The sequence below is a fragment of the Maylandia zebra genome, linkage group LG8 (assembly GCF_041146795.1).
Source record: "Maylandia zebra isolate NMK-2024a linkage group LG8, Mzebra_GT3a, whole genome shotgun sequence".
NCBI classification, from domain to species: Eukaryota; Metazoa; Chordata; class Actinopteri; order Cichliformes; family Cichlidae; genus Maylandia; species Maylandia zebra.
In genome coordinates this window covers 23,119,656-23,134,647 of record NC_135174.1, presented here as the reverse complement: position 1 = coordinate 23,134,647, position 14,992 = coordinate 23,119,656, and the positions used below count along the sequence as shown (strand labels likewise).

Below are 14,992 nucleotides of genomic sequence, written 5' to 3'. Positions count from 1 at the left end.
TAGTGAAAATGAAAAGTGTACAGAATTTTACACTCAGGGTTTTGTCTGTTTTAAGCATACCACCAAGTTACTTGGAGTGTACCGGGTGTAGCTGTTCTTTTTAGTGTGGCTACTCTAGGCAAACAAAAGAGGAAATATGTGATTTGAGATGCAGCATTAGTATTTCATGGGAAAAATACAGGAAGAGCACAGTCTTCTAAGGCCAGTGTCCTAGCTATCAATTTTAGAGAAAGTGAGAATTTGCACCAAAATACAAAAGGTTCATTCTTTTCTGCTGCTATATCTCTGCAGCAGGTTTGATGAAATTTGGCCATGTAGCTTTTGTGTAATTTTGCTGACAGAAAGAGAGACAATTGGCACAGCAAATGTAACCCTGTGAGGCTCTTGTCTGCGAGGAGGAATTACAAAAGTGTCAGAAAAGGAATCAGAATTTTCTTCTTATCCCTTTATAGTTGTTGTAGTTACCACCAAGAACCAGATGTGATACTGGTGTAAAGTGTTCTATACAGTACCCCTTATATAGCCATATGCAGATATAATCACATATTAATGCAAGTTATCGCAGTGAACGAGTAAGACGGTGAAGAACGTTTGCATTAGTTCTGCTTGTCGAGTCTAAAATAAGATAAGGAATCTGTGAAGCCTCACTCTCTTTCCTATCTTGCAAATTGTCTGGGCCTAGTGAGAGGTCTGTATCAGACAGAAGGAAGGAGACAGACTTTAAGTATGAGGATCTGATTTGAAGGCAGAGGGCGTTGAAAATACACTGTAGAGAGGGCAAAGGGAATATATAGAGAAGTAGAGATAAAGAGAAAAGGACAGAAGTAGCGGATTGTAAGTTCAATATTGGGAGCTCAGTATCAATTCAGTGCATTGAGAAATGGATTAGCCTGGGATCTGTGGGGTGCTGAAAGATGAATAGGCTGGCGATGAGCCTGGACATGCATAGAAAAAAAATCCGATTTAAACTGTGGTGACATGAATCAGGAGCTTATTGGATTTTCTGGAAATTCTTTTCACTTAACCAGAGCTGATCTATGATTGTCTTTAATAGGTATTGATCTCCTATTTTAGTACATCAACACTTTCCTGCATGCCAAAATGGACAGCCAGGGCCTGCAATCTCTCAGCCTCTGTGTAAATCATTTGATGTCATCATCTTATCATCTAATAAGTTGACATCATCAGGGTATGGATTCACTGTAAAACAAACACATGGGTGCAGGAACATCCATCCACTGAGTTCGCTATAATCAGATGTCGGCAAACAGAGCGGATGAGCACTGTTGAAGATTAGCTGTTCTTCTGCAGCTGTATGTTGAAGCAGCAGAATCAACTCCATGGAAGTAAACATGACTGCTGTGACTTTTTCTGGTGATGACAGCCCAGTGACATCAGCATTTCTTCCTCTTGGGTCGCGAGCCATTTCTTATGAGTAGCAGAAGCTGTTATGACACGGACTCTACAATAGCTCTTTTTGTTTCTCCATTTTGATTGTTATTTTGTTATATACAGTAGTTATAAGACATGCTTAAAACATGCAACTATTCCAAAGGGGTCGCTTTATTACTAGTTTGGAAAAGCAGTTGCTTGCAAAGATAATGACTCAACTCTACTTTGAAGCGTCTCTTAGCATTCATGGCATTCATCTTTGTGATTTTTCTATCAGTGCAAAGACACAGATTAAATTGAGTGATTAGACTTAATATTAGTGGCTCAAAAACACAGCTTCAAAAGAATGTTGATGTAGGAACCATATCAAATTGAAGGTGCTGATATACCACTGATATAATAAGTGCAGATTCGTATGACAAACCCAGAGTACTTCTTGGTTTTCTAGCAGTGTGATTACAATAGTGTTTACCTGTAATCACTGCAAGTAATTGGAATGAACCTAATGCAAACCGGGTCAAGTATTTAAATCACTGACTCATTCACTTGGATAAATACCAAGCTTTAATGAGCCATTGTGTCCTGGTTCACTGAGCCTTCAGTTAATCTTAGTTTAATTTAGCAAATAAACAGATCACTGCACTGAGTTTCAACCTGACCCTGTTGTTTCTTTGTATTTCTGCAGGATGATGGTGTTTGGAGTGCTGACGCTAGTCCTGAGCTGGACTTCACTGGGAGCTGACCTGGCAACCGCTGTGGTAAGCTCCCTCGCTTTCTTACCCCTGAGTGACTGACTTACTTTGATATAAAATACCCTAAACTGGTCACCTCTCTTATGATACTTGATAGTTTGCAGAAACTATCTATCTATTTAAGGTATTAGCTGCTCATTAGTGGTTCTAAGCTTAAAAGCCAAGTATTTAAGCTTTATCAGGATGTTAAGGTTACAAAAATATTTATGAAATCAGTCTAAGTGACAGAGATCCCTCACAGATGCACAGAGTCATCTAAACAGGTTCTAAAACTGCCCAATCTCAAATTCTTCTGATCACAGCTATCCGTCTACCACGTCATGAGCTTTTGATCTCTGCTGTCAAAACACACGGCACTAAAAATAGACTGACAAAAGAACAAAATTGCAAACCCACACCTTCTCAGCAGCATTATACAGAGCTCAATAACCCGATTCCAATTCAAGGATTATGACAACACGAATCCAATTGCCGTATTCACACTGAGTAGGTGATTAATTTCAGTGTTTTTCCTCTCTCATCGTCCCAAGGCTTAAAAAAGCTGCGCAAGTGTTTGATCGATGTGGAGGTGAGAACTCACCGTGAAAATAGAGAGAAACATGAGACACGATGAATATCAGGTGGCTGAGCACTGGTGTTTGACTAAGCTGCCTCGGGCGTCTGTGCTATTTTTCTCAGTTTTGTTGCTGGATGTTGCTTTTTTTTTTTTTACTCAGGGCAGCAGAGGATTGTTTACACGTTTGAATTAAATTTGGAGATAATGAGCGTCAAGTAATCAGGAGTAAGTAACAGCGAGAAGTTTGATCTGTTGCACAGTGGTGTCTGGGTTTATCTTCCTTTTTATCTGCATGTTCAAGTCTTCTTTGCGAGGCTTCACTCGGTGTGGTCTTCATTTCCTGACACAATGACACTAATGGTTTCCTTTTATAGCAATGCTACGGCACACATGTATGACTAAAACACCAAAACCCCCATCTGCATCCACCGGTCAAGACATTGCAAATGCAGACAAATACAGAATTTCTCAGTAGATGATTCATCCTGTCCATTTAGTCTCCTGCACCATGACACATGCTGCGTTCAGGTCCATCTATGGTGTGTAAGGCTTATCTCAACGGAAAGACAGTACTTTCCCTTTAAGGAACTTGAAAGCATCCAGTAAATTACATGGTAATCTAACTAAAAGGTCTTCTTGTTCTACATCTCCCCTTGATAAATGAATAATATAACTTTTCATAAATTGCTTCAGAAGAGTCACGGGTACATCTTGTCCTCTCAGACGTAATGATTTTGTGTGTGTTACAAAATCATTACGTCTCACTTTTATGTAACGTGTCTGCTGGGTGTCACTGAGGCTGAGGCTGAATGAGTGATTTGTACACCCTTAAAAAATAAAGAACCTGTCTTTAGCGGTACAACAGCTTGTTCTTATTCTTATTCTTGTGGGCCGAACCTTGTAGAGCCCAGTCTTGAAACTCTGGTGACAATTTTGTACTTTATTAAAACAGCACATACACAGATCTGTTAAAAGAGTGTAAGAGTAGCTCTATTAGAAAACCATCAATATATTTTATTATTCATTCATACACTTGGAAATGATTTTGGTCAGGTTTGAACCCCGAAACATTTTGCTAGTAGATAACAGCACTAACTACTGAACCACTGTGCTGACAGTACACTGTATACAAGACAGATACAAAGTGAAACTTTTCTCGGGGGGGTGGGGGGTGGGGGTCCAGAGTTAAAAAGATTTATACATAAATTCAATAAAAAAAATTGGCATTTTATGTGAATTAACAAAAACTCAGTGAGCTACAGTAACGTTTTCTGTAATTTTAGACATTAATTTGTCATAATTTAGGGGCCATGCTGACAGATTTCTTTAAACTTTCTAGAACAGCATTACTGATCAGGTTTTTCTGATATTTAAATATCTCAGGGTTTAAATGTGTAGTTAAACTTCTTTAGATTGACAGACAGTGGAGGTCCACTCATTTATTCCACTTAACATCAAACTGTAAAATGAGTTTGACATGAAATTAGTAGGATTGATAATATTTCTTTATGTTTCTGTAATGGTTAATTAACTGCTATACGCAAGATCTTTAAAAATGATATTTTTAATACCAGTATATAATTATAGTTAACCCTGAATTTTCTGATGTACTGTTTTGCAAAAAAATGTTTAAAAATCAGAAAACATGTTTTTTTTATTAGAATGCCAAATTAGTTATTTACTTGTAGTCCTTGACAGAAAAATTACTTTTAGCTGTTTAATTTTATGCTCAATTCATTGCAGAGTTTTTTTCTGAGAAGTCCATGTGCTCAAATTTGGGTGTAAATATGTGAAATCAGTTTGCTATTAATTAATACCAAAATAAATAACAAAATAACTAATAATGAAAAATATTATTTTGACAAATTTCTGAAATGTTTTCCTTTTTTTATGACAGGTAGTCTAATAAATTCATTAAGGATCCAGTGTATAACCCTAGATGATACATTTGTGTAGATAGTCGGGATAGAAATTGGCTTTTACTGTACCTCTGTTTCTGAGAATTTATAGATAAAGTCCACCTGGGCCTTTTCTTTGCTTGGGAGTAAACATCATAAAGGCTTCGTAAAAGCAATTACATGAAGAATCTGCACTGGCTCCTCAGACATCATTTATATGTGTAAATAGGAGCTTGTGCTTATGTCGATGCAGGTGTTACTTCTTAAAGGAGATGTTTATGTGAAAGGCCCAGATTTCATGTGTGTGTGTTCCTTTATATAAATGTGATGGTTATATGCAAACTGCTTGCATAAATGTTAGGCAGACAGTTGGTGCTTGTGAGTCAGTGTGGACTTCACAGTTTTCAGTTTCTAATAACAGACTTGTAGACATCATCGTATGAAGGCATTTCATCTTTAAATGTTGATTCATTCTTTATGCTTTAATCAGGTGTCTTCTTTAAACAAATTCTTTTAGAATTTATATCAAATAGAGAAAAGCGGCAAAAGCAGTTAGAATGTGTTTATTTGTTTGCATTTTTTGATCTTTTCAGCCCTAATTCCAAAAAACAAAATTTAACATAGAGAAAGATGTGAAAGTACTCATTAATTGAAAGATCTCTTTTGAATTTACTATTCGATTGAATTTATGCAAAAACCTCATTTATAATAAAATCACTGACAGCATTTTCAGGCACTACAGACTGAACACAGGACAGGCCAACATTCCTGTTTAGATGTAATTGTTCTACACAATTTTTCAGCTCAGCGAGCCAGCTAGCACCTATGGAGAATTTGTGCGTATGTGCAGGAACGCCACACACATGGTGACCTCTTTAACTTCCACGTACCACTGCCATCTGAAAATCTTCGACCTCCTCCACCCCGACTGAGAGCTGAACTTGTGAAAATCGATTTGCCACTGCAGTCGCGCAGCTGTGTCCCACTTTAAATAAGAATGCATTTCATTGCCCTGCTCTAATGACGCGAAAACACCCACCACAACCACAGGAACTAACAACTGTTTAGTACATAGAATCTGGATTTATCTGAGTTTCTGATCAGCTTCATGTGTGACTGCATTTACAGGTGTGACTGACAGACCTGCAAGATAATCTTCACATCCTGTCTGTGTGCAGACTGCACTTAAATTAATGGCTGAATCCTTAGTAAATAAATGCATAATGAATACACCCCATTGGCAGAACTCCTAATTACCAACAGTGGGTAGTCAGAACTTTGCATTTTCTGAGATTCACTGTCGTCCCTTCAGGAATTCTAACAGACTTGCTCCTGAATTGCAGAGCTCGTCTCTAACAAACTAGCTCAGGTTTGCTGGGAAACACAGTTTGCTTTATCTCTTCTGTGTGGGGCTCATTAGCGTACCCCCCAGAGAAGGTTAAGCTACACGCAGTGTTTGTCCTGAGCCCCGGGGACATTTAGCATTCAGACGGCACAGTTCAGCGGAGACTGCCACTTGTCTTTTGTTATTTTTGCCAAGGCAGGTTTCTTGTTAGCACTTTGCATTGAATTGAAAAGCATTCCTGTTAAGATGTGTTAAAGGGGTACAAAAACAGCCGTATTCCCTCTACTGTGTCAAAAGGCGCTAAAAATGATAGCAATCACTATTCATGTTTCTGGAAAAATGTTTTAGTACAAAATATGTATAAATAATTGTCAAGCTGATTACTTTCATTTGACACACCACATCATTCCTTCTTTGAAATGTGAGTCATGAATTTTTTTGTGAGTCATGAAATGTGAACCATTCAATCTTTTTTTCTGATATGTCCTTGTTTTCCACTCTCTTTCCACTCCTCTCACATCTCCTGTTTTATTTTAGGGCACGAGTGATTTCTGCATTTCCCCTGACAAATACATCATGAGTAAAACAAAGGATGTCATCAGTGCTGGTAAGTGTGGTGTGAATAATAATGATCGTTTAATGGATTCATTATGTGACATTAAATTTGTGGCCATGGCGATAATTGATATTTAGCAAGGCGAGGACAATGATGATGAAAAAACATTTTCTGCCTGCTTTTGTGTTTGTGTTTTCTCAGATATTGTTCATTACTATCTGTACTGCAACCAGACTCTCTCCAACCCCTTCCAGCAGGTAGGAAACGGGATGTGTTGCAGAGCTCCTCGCAAAAATTGCAGGTCATAAAATGTCCACACATCTAAGCCAAAAGAGTTTTGATTAACACAAAGAAATGTTCTGTAGACATTTGAAATTAAATCTTTATCCATAAATGAGGATTTATGATGTGCAGGTAAAACTGGACACTTGCTGGGTATTTTACAGATACAATTTAACGTTGTTAAATGTTGTTATTTTGGTGGCTATGCACTTGCCATCAACATTATTAGGTACACATGTTCAGCTGCTAGTTAACAGAAATGTAAGAGTCACAGGGTGACAACTCACTGCTTTTAGGCATGAAGACATGCTCAAGATGGGCTGGTGAAATTCAAACCAAGCATCAGAATGGGACAAAAAAGGCGATTTAAGTGACTTTGAACTGTGTTGTGGTTGGTTGTTGGTGCCAGATGGGCTGCTCTGATTGTTTCAAAGACTGCCGATCTTCTGGGATTTCCCCAGACAGTCATCTCAGGGGTTTGCAGAGAATGGCCCAAAAAGGAAAAAATATCATGTGAGCAGCAGCTCTCTGGGTGAAAATGGCTTGTTGATGCCAGAGGTCAGAGTAGAATGGCCAGACTGTTTCAAGCTTATAGGACAGGAACATAGCAGAAGGTATGCAGAAGAGCGTCTCTGAGTGTACAACATATTGAAGCAGATGGGCTACAGCAGCAGAAGACCACACAGGCTGTCTCTCTTGTCAGCTGATAACAAGAGTACAGTTCACACAGGTTCACCAAAACTGGAGTATAGAAGATTATAATGTTGCTTAGTCTGATGAGTCTCTATTTTTGCTGTGACATTTGAATGGCGAGAACAGAATTTGACAAAAGCGACATGAAAGCATCTGTCCTGCCTTATATCATTACATAAGTTCCTACTGGTGGTGTAGCAGTGTGGATACTGTTTCCAGCAAGATAACACATTGTGTCGCAGAGCTCAAAAAATCTCAAACTGAGATTGAACATCACCAGACACCATACCTCAATCCAGTAGAGCACCTTGGTGGAACAGGAGATTTGCATCATGGATGTGCACTCAACAAATGTGCAGCAACTGTGTGACGCTATCATGTTAGTATGGAGCAAAACCTCTGAGCAGTTTCCTGCACCTTACTGAATGTGTGCCATGAAGAATTAAAGAAGTTCGAAGACTAGTAAGGTGTACCTAATAAAGTGTCCCGTGAGTGTATGTTTATTTTGAATTTAACAAATCTGTTCAAACTACCCACTGCATCAACATTCAAATAGACGCTTTGTCCTGATTTTTTTTTACTTTTTTAAAGGTATTAATGAGGAAATATCAAACAGATTCATGATTAAGCCTAATATTAGTTTAATTATGGCAGGATTAATATTATATTCTTTTTTATAATCAGCCCTTAAAAGACTCCAAATTTCTCCTCAAAACTCCATCTTAGAAGTTTAAAGAAGAAACTGTTACTTATTCTTTTTTTTATTTATTAAAAAGAAACTTATCTGAATTTTTTTTTTTTATCTCAGAAATGTGAATTGTGTAAACAGCATTTAAAAGACCATTTAAATACGAGCAAGGTCATTCCTGACTCATTTAAACAGACTTAAGACAGCTGTTGTTGTGGCGATACTAATCGATATTAATAGCTACAAAAAACAAATGTCGCTCCGTTTTAACAGCAAAATGCCTTCATGTCTTTTGAACTGTAATTTGCGATGCTCAGTCTTTGCTCATTTCTTTGCCCCTCAGGCTTCATCTTTGTCAGGCTTTCCCTTCGTCCAGCCCTGTCTGTCTGAGTTACATCCTAACTTCTAGCAGAGGAGTTATAAAACCACCAAGGATCAAAGACTGTCGCCATTATTTTTCTCTCTTTCTGTTCTTGCTTCCTTGATGCATGACAAAGCATACCTTAGTGTTACAAAACTGCCGAGACAAAGGCTATGAAATTGCACGTTAGATGAAACAACCTGGAGAATCTCTTCTCCTCCCACTCTTCTGAGGATCTGTGGAGTTACTCTTCAGGGAAGCAGTTTGTGGGTCACTTCACTGACTTCCCAGCTGACATCAATCAGCAGTTAAGTCAATTTCTGTAAGTTCTGGTTCACCAGACCTCAGATCTTATTATCTGGCTCTTGTAGACATGCCCCGAGGAGCACACCACAAGAGCACAGCGGCAGAGGGCAGACAAGCGTCACCTTGCCTGGTAAACAAAGTCAGCGCTCTTTTCACTGTCACACAGATAGCCAACAGGTGCAAAGTTCACAAGCAAGCTGGCAGATACAGGAATTCACACTGACTGGCAAGCAAACAAGCTTCTCCCCCCTGTTTATCTTACTCTCTTAGGTGTTTGTCTCTCCGCAGTGCCCTGCGGGTCTACCTTCCTGCCCCAGCGTAACACTGCCTTTGGCATCACTCCTGTGCCAACTCTTTATCTATTTTTATCATCTCTTCTCTTTTTTTTTTACTGTCCTCCTCCATGCACTGTCTTTGTCCTATTTTTTCACTTTATTTGGCTTAGAACAAACTCACTCAAGCTAAAGTTGGGGGAAAAAAATCAATTGAAGCCAGTCGACTGTGTAGCAGAGAGCTACTGGGCCATGGACGATCGTGTAGATCGAGAAAAAATGTCAGATCAGAGGAAAGCAATTACATTTATGTATAGTTGAGGTAATTGACCACATCTTGTTTCAATTTAACACTGTGCCCCAGGCGTGGGGGTTTCCAGGCTCGTCTTGTTAGGCTGGATGACTGTGAAGATACAGATTTACTTTGAAGATATGGCAGATTAATTGATATATGATCATACTTGAATGTTAATTTTAAAAAAAAGGCAGGAACGATTGTGTTTCAGGTAGAACAGACTATCCCATTACTCTGGGCTGAATTTGGATGCTTATTTTGCCCCCTGCTGGTGGGAACATAGATCTGTTGTTGAGATGGGATATTGTGTCTCAAGTAACCAAAATCAAAGCATGTTAAAATGAAGTGAAGAATCTGACGTTTTGACATATAAAAATTTTATTTGTATTTATATTATCATAAGAAAAAGTTGGGTTTTTAATAAAGTTGTAAAATCTGAAATCGCTGTATAAAACAGGGGGAAACACAAACTGTGATAACACCCAATACCTCCAATGAAAATTAGATTTAGCTTAGGCCAGTCTTTTTGACCATTAACCTGGATTTTCCATTTCAATAAATCCAAACCAGATCAGTGACATAAAATCAAAGCCAATTATTATGGCATTAATGTTTTTACCTATAGTTTTTGAGGCTTTTTTTAAATTACTGTACATATTACAGTACCTCTATTACTCAGCCCAAGGCTTGCTGCATTCATATGTGTTATTTGCTTGCTGTTCATTTGCTTCTGTACTTTTGTTTGCAGCCTCTGGCCATCTTCCAGAGGTCTCTGACCACCATGCAGATCCAGATCCAGGGTCTGTTGCAGTTTGCTGTACCACTGTTTCCTACGGCTGAGGTATGGCACACAGAAACACTTTTATGCTGTAGTTTGAGAAAAAAAATAAGGGCTGAAGTGTTTTTCAATGATACGCTGACCTCTCCACAGAGAGATCTCCTGGGTATACAACATTTGCTCAACTCCTCGGAGGCCAGTCTGCACCAGCTGACCGCCCTGCTGGACTGCAGGGGGCTCAACAAGGTTTGTTCACTGCATCCTAATTGGCATTAGAGAAGCACAACTAGGTCAACTTGAGAGTAAGTGGCCATTCAGGATTTCAGAGTAAAACTGAAAGTGGAACTGAGAGCAGAGAAGATAAAAGTAATTTTAAAAACCTCTTTTGTTGTTTGCAAGTTTGTTTGCACAGTGCGGTTCATGACTGCAATGCGGTTTACGTGAATGATGTTGAAGTCCCACCGAATGTGCAAGACATAAATGAAGAAAATGATGACGCACACCGGTGCACTAAGTGCTTTTTCATCTTTGGCTCATTTTGTTCCGCTGTGTAGTCAAACATGGCAGCGAGAGTACAGATAATGAGCAAACAGTTTGGCCACATATCTGTGTTCTGCATTTGACCTCTTTAGGACTACCTGGATGCAATGGTGGGGGTGTGCTATGATGGAGTGGAGGGTGTACTGTACCTCTGCCTGTTCTCCATTCTGGCAGCCTGTGCCTTCACTGTCATGCTGTGTGCCATTCCCAGGGCATGGAGACAAATTGCCTGCAGGTCAGTACATTTTCAGGCTTGTCTGCCTGCTTGAGCGCCCTCATTTTCTCATTCTGCACCATTCTCTATGTACATCCCGGTGTACCGTCTAAGCCAGCACATACCAAAGAATACTGTAATTTGAAGTTTTGTTTCCATCAGGCGTCATTCACACCGTACCCAAGAAATGCAATATCGTAAACCTTTCCTCTGATGCTCCTTTCCTAATTTTTCACTGAAGGGAACAAGATTACGATGACATGGATGAGGAGGACCCGTTCAACCCACGGGCAAGGAGATTAGGGTCTCAGAACCCTGACCACACCAACATGCACAGCTTCTGCAGCTACAGCAGCAGCATGGGCAGCCAGACCAGCCTGCACCCGCCCGCCCCGGCTGTCTCCAATGCCCCAATGTCTGAGTACATGTGAGTCAAAAAAAAAACAACTTGGGGGGGGGGAAAGTGACATCAGAAATTTGAGCCATATCCGAGTCACTTGTCTCATTTTTTTCTGCAGGAACCACACAGCTCTTTTCGGGGGAAATCCACGGTATGAGAATGTGCCTCTGATAGGACGAGGCTCTCCACCCCCATCGGTGCGTTGGGTCCCAGAGGCCAAGTCCTTCCTATGATGTCATTTCTTTCTCAGTTAAACTCAGGAAGTGGTTTTCTTAGAAATAACAGCTTATTATTTCTTTCATTTTTTTTAACTTGGTGACTCAGCTAACCTCCTTTGTTACATTTTACATTCACGTCACTTACATTTTAGTTCCGATTAAATCCACTCTTTTTAAAGGTTCTTTATAGTATTTAACCAGATACTCATGTGTTTTACACTGTGGCTTTTATTTTCTGCTGTGAACAACATACAGGAGGCTGGCTTACAGAGCCAAAGCAAGGAGAGGAGAAGTAATTTAGTTAATATTTAATATGAACAGAACATCATTTAGCCTCTCTCTCGGGATAAGGTGACACAGGCCGTAACCCATAAACTCTTTCACTGTCAACACACAAGTTTTTCTTCCTCACTGAATTAACTCAGCACCCTGCTGGGCCTCTAGTCTCCTGTTATATCACAGAGATAAAAATAGAAACATTTTAAATGAAGTTTTCATTCAGCACACGCTCCTAATAGCATGCTGTACACCATTTTACAGATCTCTAATCTGGATTTTGCTTACAGTTATAGGAAAGAAATAAGTTTTTATCCTTTTTCCTGCTCAGATGTTTTATTAAAGATTGCTTATATGTTTAGAATCTAAATTGAACCAAATTTATACATGTGTTACTGCAGTTTTAATGTATGTAATTCTTTTTAAGTTAGCCATCATTATCATTAACCTTCAACCTTTAATTCCAGCTAAAGTACCAACTAAACATGTGATATGCTCTGTCTTTTGACTCTTTAATACAACCAAATAATATGCATGTTAATTTCTTCCTCATGGCTATAACTGTACAGAATCATGCAGTCATCTTCGGCTAACAGCTTCTTTTATATATTTTTTGTTTGTTTGTTTGTTTGTCATGTGTATGTTTGTTTGTATCTTTCATTTCTATATTCCCTCTTTTTTTAATCAACTTTTGGAGATATACTCTCAGCAGTATAGAAATCGAGTAAGTCTTTTCTTCTCTCTCTGTCAGGAATAAAGTCCCTCACTTGTCCCTCTGTTCCATCTCCTATCATTTCTCCTTCACCTCACATTATCTCGTCTCCTGTGCAGTTCTCCTGTTTAGCATGACTTTTAATCTGCAACCTATTGTCCCCGTCGCAGATAGGTTCACTTAGCAAGGGTATTTCAGCCCCTGGTGTTCACAGGGTGGTACGGTAGTTGCGTCTCTGGGTACTTTCACAGTCAGCTCCTATGTGCATGCAGTCTTTCTCCGGTCATTTCGTTTTACACCTAGCACTGACACAAAAGTGTTAGCAGTAGGGATTCTGTGCACTGCAATAAAATGGATTTTACCTGGAAAGTGTTTCATACTTTATGCTATGTGTGTATTTAATGAATAAAGGATTGGCCTTTTAAAACAAACTATAGGTGATATCTAAAATATTTTACCCTGCCATGGTCTGTTATGATTTAAATGAATACTCCACTGAAACTTTGTCTTAGAAACTAATATTCAACCACTGTAGGAATGAAATCTGGCATTTAAAAGTTTGCATACTCTCCAACACAGAATTTTTGTTGATATACTAGCCAGTAGTCTTTATATACGCATATGTTCGCCAGCCATACGCTCACCTATTCCACTGCTAACACAAATACCTAGTCATCCAATCACATGGCAGCAACCCAAGATATTTAGGCATGTAAAAATAGTCAAGATGACCTGCTGAAGTTCAAACTGAGCATCCATCAGAATGGGGAAGAAAGGTGATTTAATTGACTTTAAATGTGATTTGAAAAAATTATGAACCCTCCTATTAAAGCAAAAATTACAGCCGGTCTGAAAGCAAAAGGTGCTCCAACCCAGAACTAGATAGGTGTAACTAATAAACTGTCTAGCGTGTAGCTATACTATAAACATGTACTATATATTCATTCTTCTGTAGTTTCACTTCACCTGTTTTTTTTAACCTGATCATCCATGCTTTCCCTGCTTTAAGTCCCACTAGGGGAGTCGAGAGCCTCAAACATTTCTCATGTCAGTGCCACAGTAGAGTGAATTTGATACATTAAGATAGATATTCAGTGGACTGTTCCTTTAAGCCCATTTTCCCTACTTTCTTCCATTACAAATGAGTTTTACATGTTTACATCACCACAATCTAATACAACAGACTTGTAATATTCTCTATATATGTCTCTGTGTTGGTGTTTTGTCTATAGTACTCTCCCACTATGAGGGCCACCTACCTGTCCATGACCGAAGAACAGAGGAGACACTTTGGAAATGACTTCCAAGCATAGACTTCCCTGTTTGCCCAAGGAGAGAAGCAGCATCGCATACCATCTACAAGACAGCAACATGCAGCTGATAGAAGACTCACAGAGGAAACTGTGTGGCTTCACGTCAGTCAGGACTCCAGCGTGTGGAGTCTAATGATAATGGAACAATATCTGTAATCTTCTCTCTGTTCTTTTAGCTCATTCATGACATTTCTATCCTTTCTTGGAGAACGTGCTAGACGTTTCCAAGAAGTGCTGTCAAACTTAACAAGCTCTTAATCTGTTTTGTCCTTTGATACCCTCACACGCTCTTTTAAACATATAAAAAAACCACACAAAAAAAGTTGTTTCCCAATAATGTAAAAAAGAAAGTTTAAATTCAGCTGAGATCTCTCTCTCTGCCTTTGAAATGGAGATGTGTACTAATTTTGACATCTTATATTTGAGTCTCCAAAGATAAAAGATGTGAACGCGATAGCTCATGCATCGTTATTTTCTATGTAGTGTGCTCCATGCGTGATATTCGTGAAGCACAGAGCCAGCACTGGCAGCACACAGCAGGAGTTTGTGGAGCAGTATAATTTATTTGCAGTCTCACACACACACACAAACACGCCTGCTAGTGAAGCTTTAGGAGTCTACAGAGACGAGACTACCTTGAGACCATGGCTTCTGTAAATAAGTTGTAAAATAACAGATTGTTGTCTTATTCTGTTTTATGTTTAAACTGTGCGCCATTTTTATATACTTTTTCTAGTTCTGTCCAGCAATACATAGGACCACTATTTTTTTGTATTTTCTAATGGGCCATTAATTCATACTCCCTGTATATCTAATCCAACTAATCCAATAAAGTCGTCATTCCTATTGTGATTCGGGAAGCTGTGCTGCTCTCTGATTAATGAATCCAGGTAATTACTTTCACCATAGCAAACAATCCAAACAATACATGTTTGTACCGACTAACGATGACTTTCTGTGTGGATTGGATATATGCCGTGTCATTAATACGTTTTGTGTGTTTGTTTCAGCATGTTGCACTGTACAGGCACAGAGAGTGGTGCTTAATTTTGTTTGTGTGTGTGTGTGTGTGTGTGTGCGTGTGTGTGTGTGTACGCAAACTTCAGGGTCTAATCGTAAATTGAATAAACCAGCTTTGAGTACAA

The 14,992-nt window shown here is 39.0% G+C and overlaps 1 protein-coding gene across 4 annotated transcripts in view; it reads left to right on the top strand.

The window, feature by feature from the left end:
- The window catches only part of ttyh2 (tweety family member 2), a 70,816-nt gene extending 55,824 nt beyond the window's left edge, over positions 1–14,992 (top strand). For 2 of the 4 annotated variants that reach the window (XM_076887657.1, XM_004556688.3), the window contains 10 exons: positions 2,078–2,150; positions 6,481–6,550; positions 6,701–6,756; positions 10,145–10,237; positions 10,328–10,420; positions 10,807–10,949; positions 11,170–11,355; positions 11,447–11,525; positions 12,520–12,546; positions 13,767–14,992. In XM_076887657.1, coding sequence (XP_076743772.1) covers positions 2,078–2,150; positions 6,481–6,550; positions 6,701–6,756; positions 10,145–10,237; positions 10,328–10,420; positions 10,807–10,949; positions 11,170–11,355; positions 11,447–11,525; positions 12,520–12,546; positions 13,767–13,847 — 901 coding nt within the window. In that variant the 3' untranslated portion in view covers positions 13,848–14,992. The remainder of the gene's footprint in view (positions 1–2,077; positions 2,151–6,480; positions 6,551–6,700; positions 6,757–10,144; positions 10,238–10,327; positions 10,421–10,806; positions 10,950–11,169; positions 11,356–11,446; positions 11,526–12,519; positions 12,547–13,766) is intronic. The other 2 variants (XM_004556689.3, XM_076887658.1) reach the window with 1 other exon arrangement.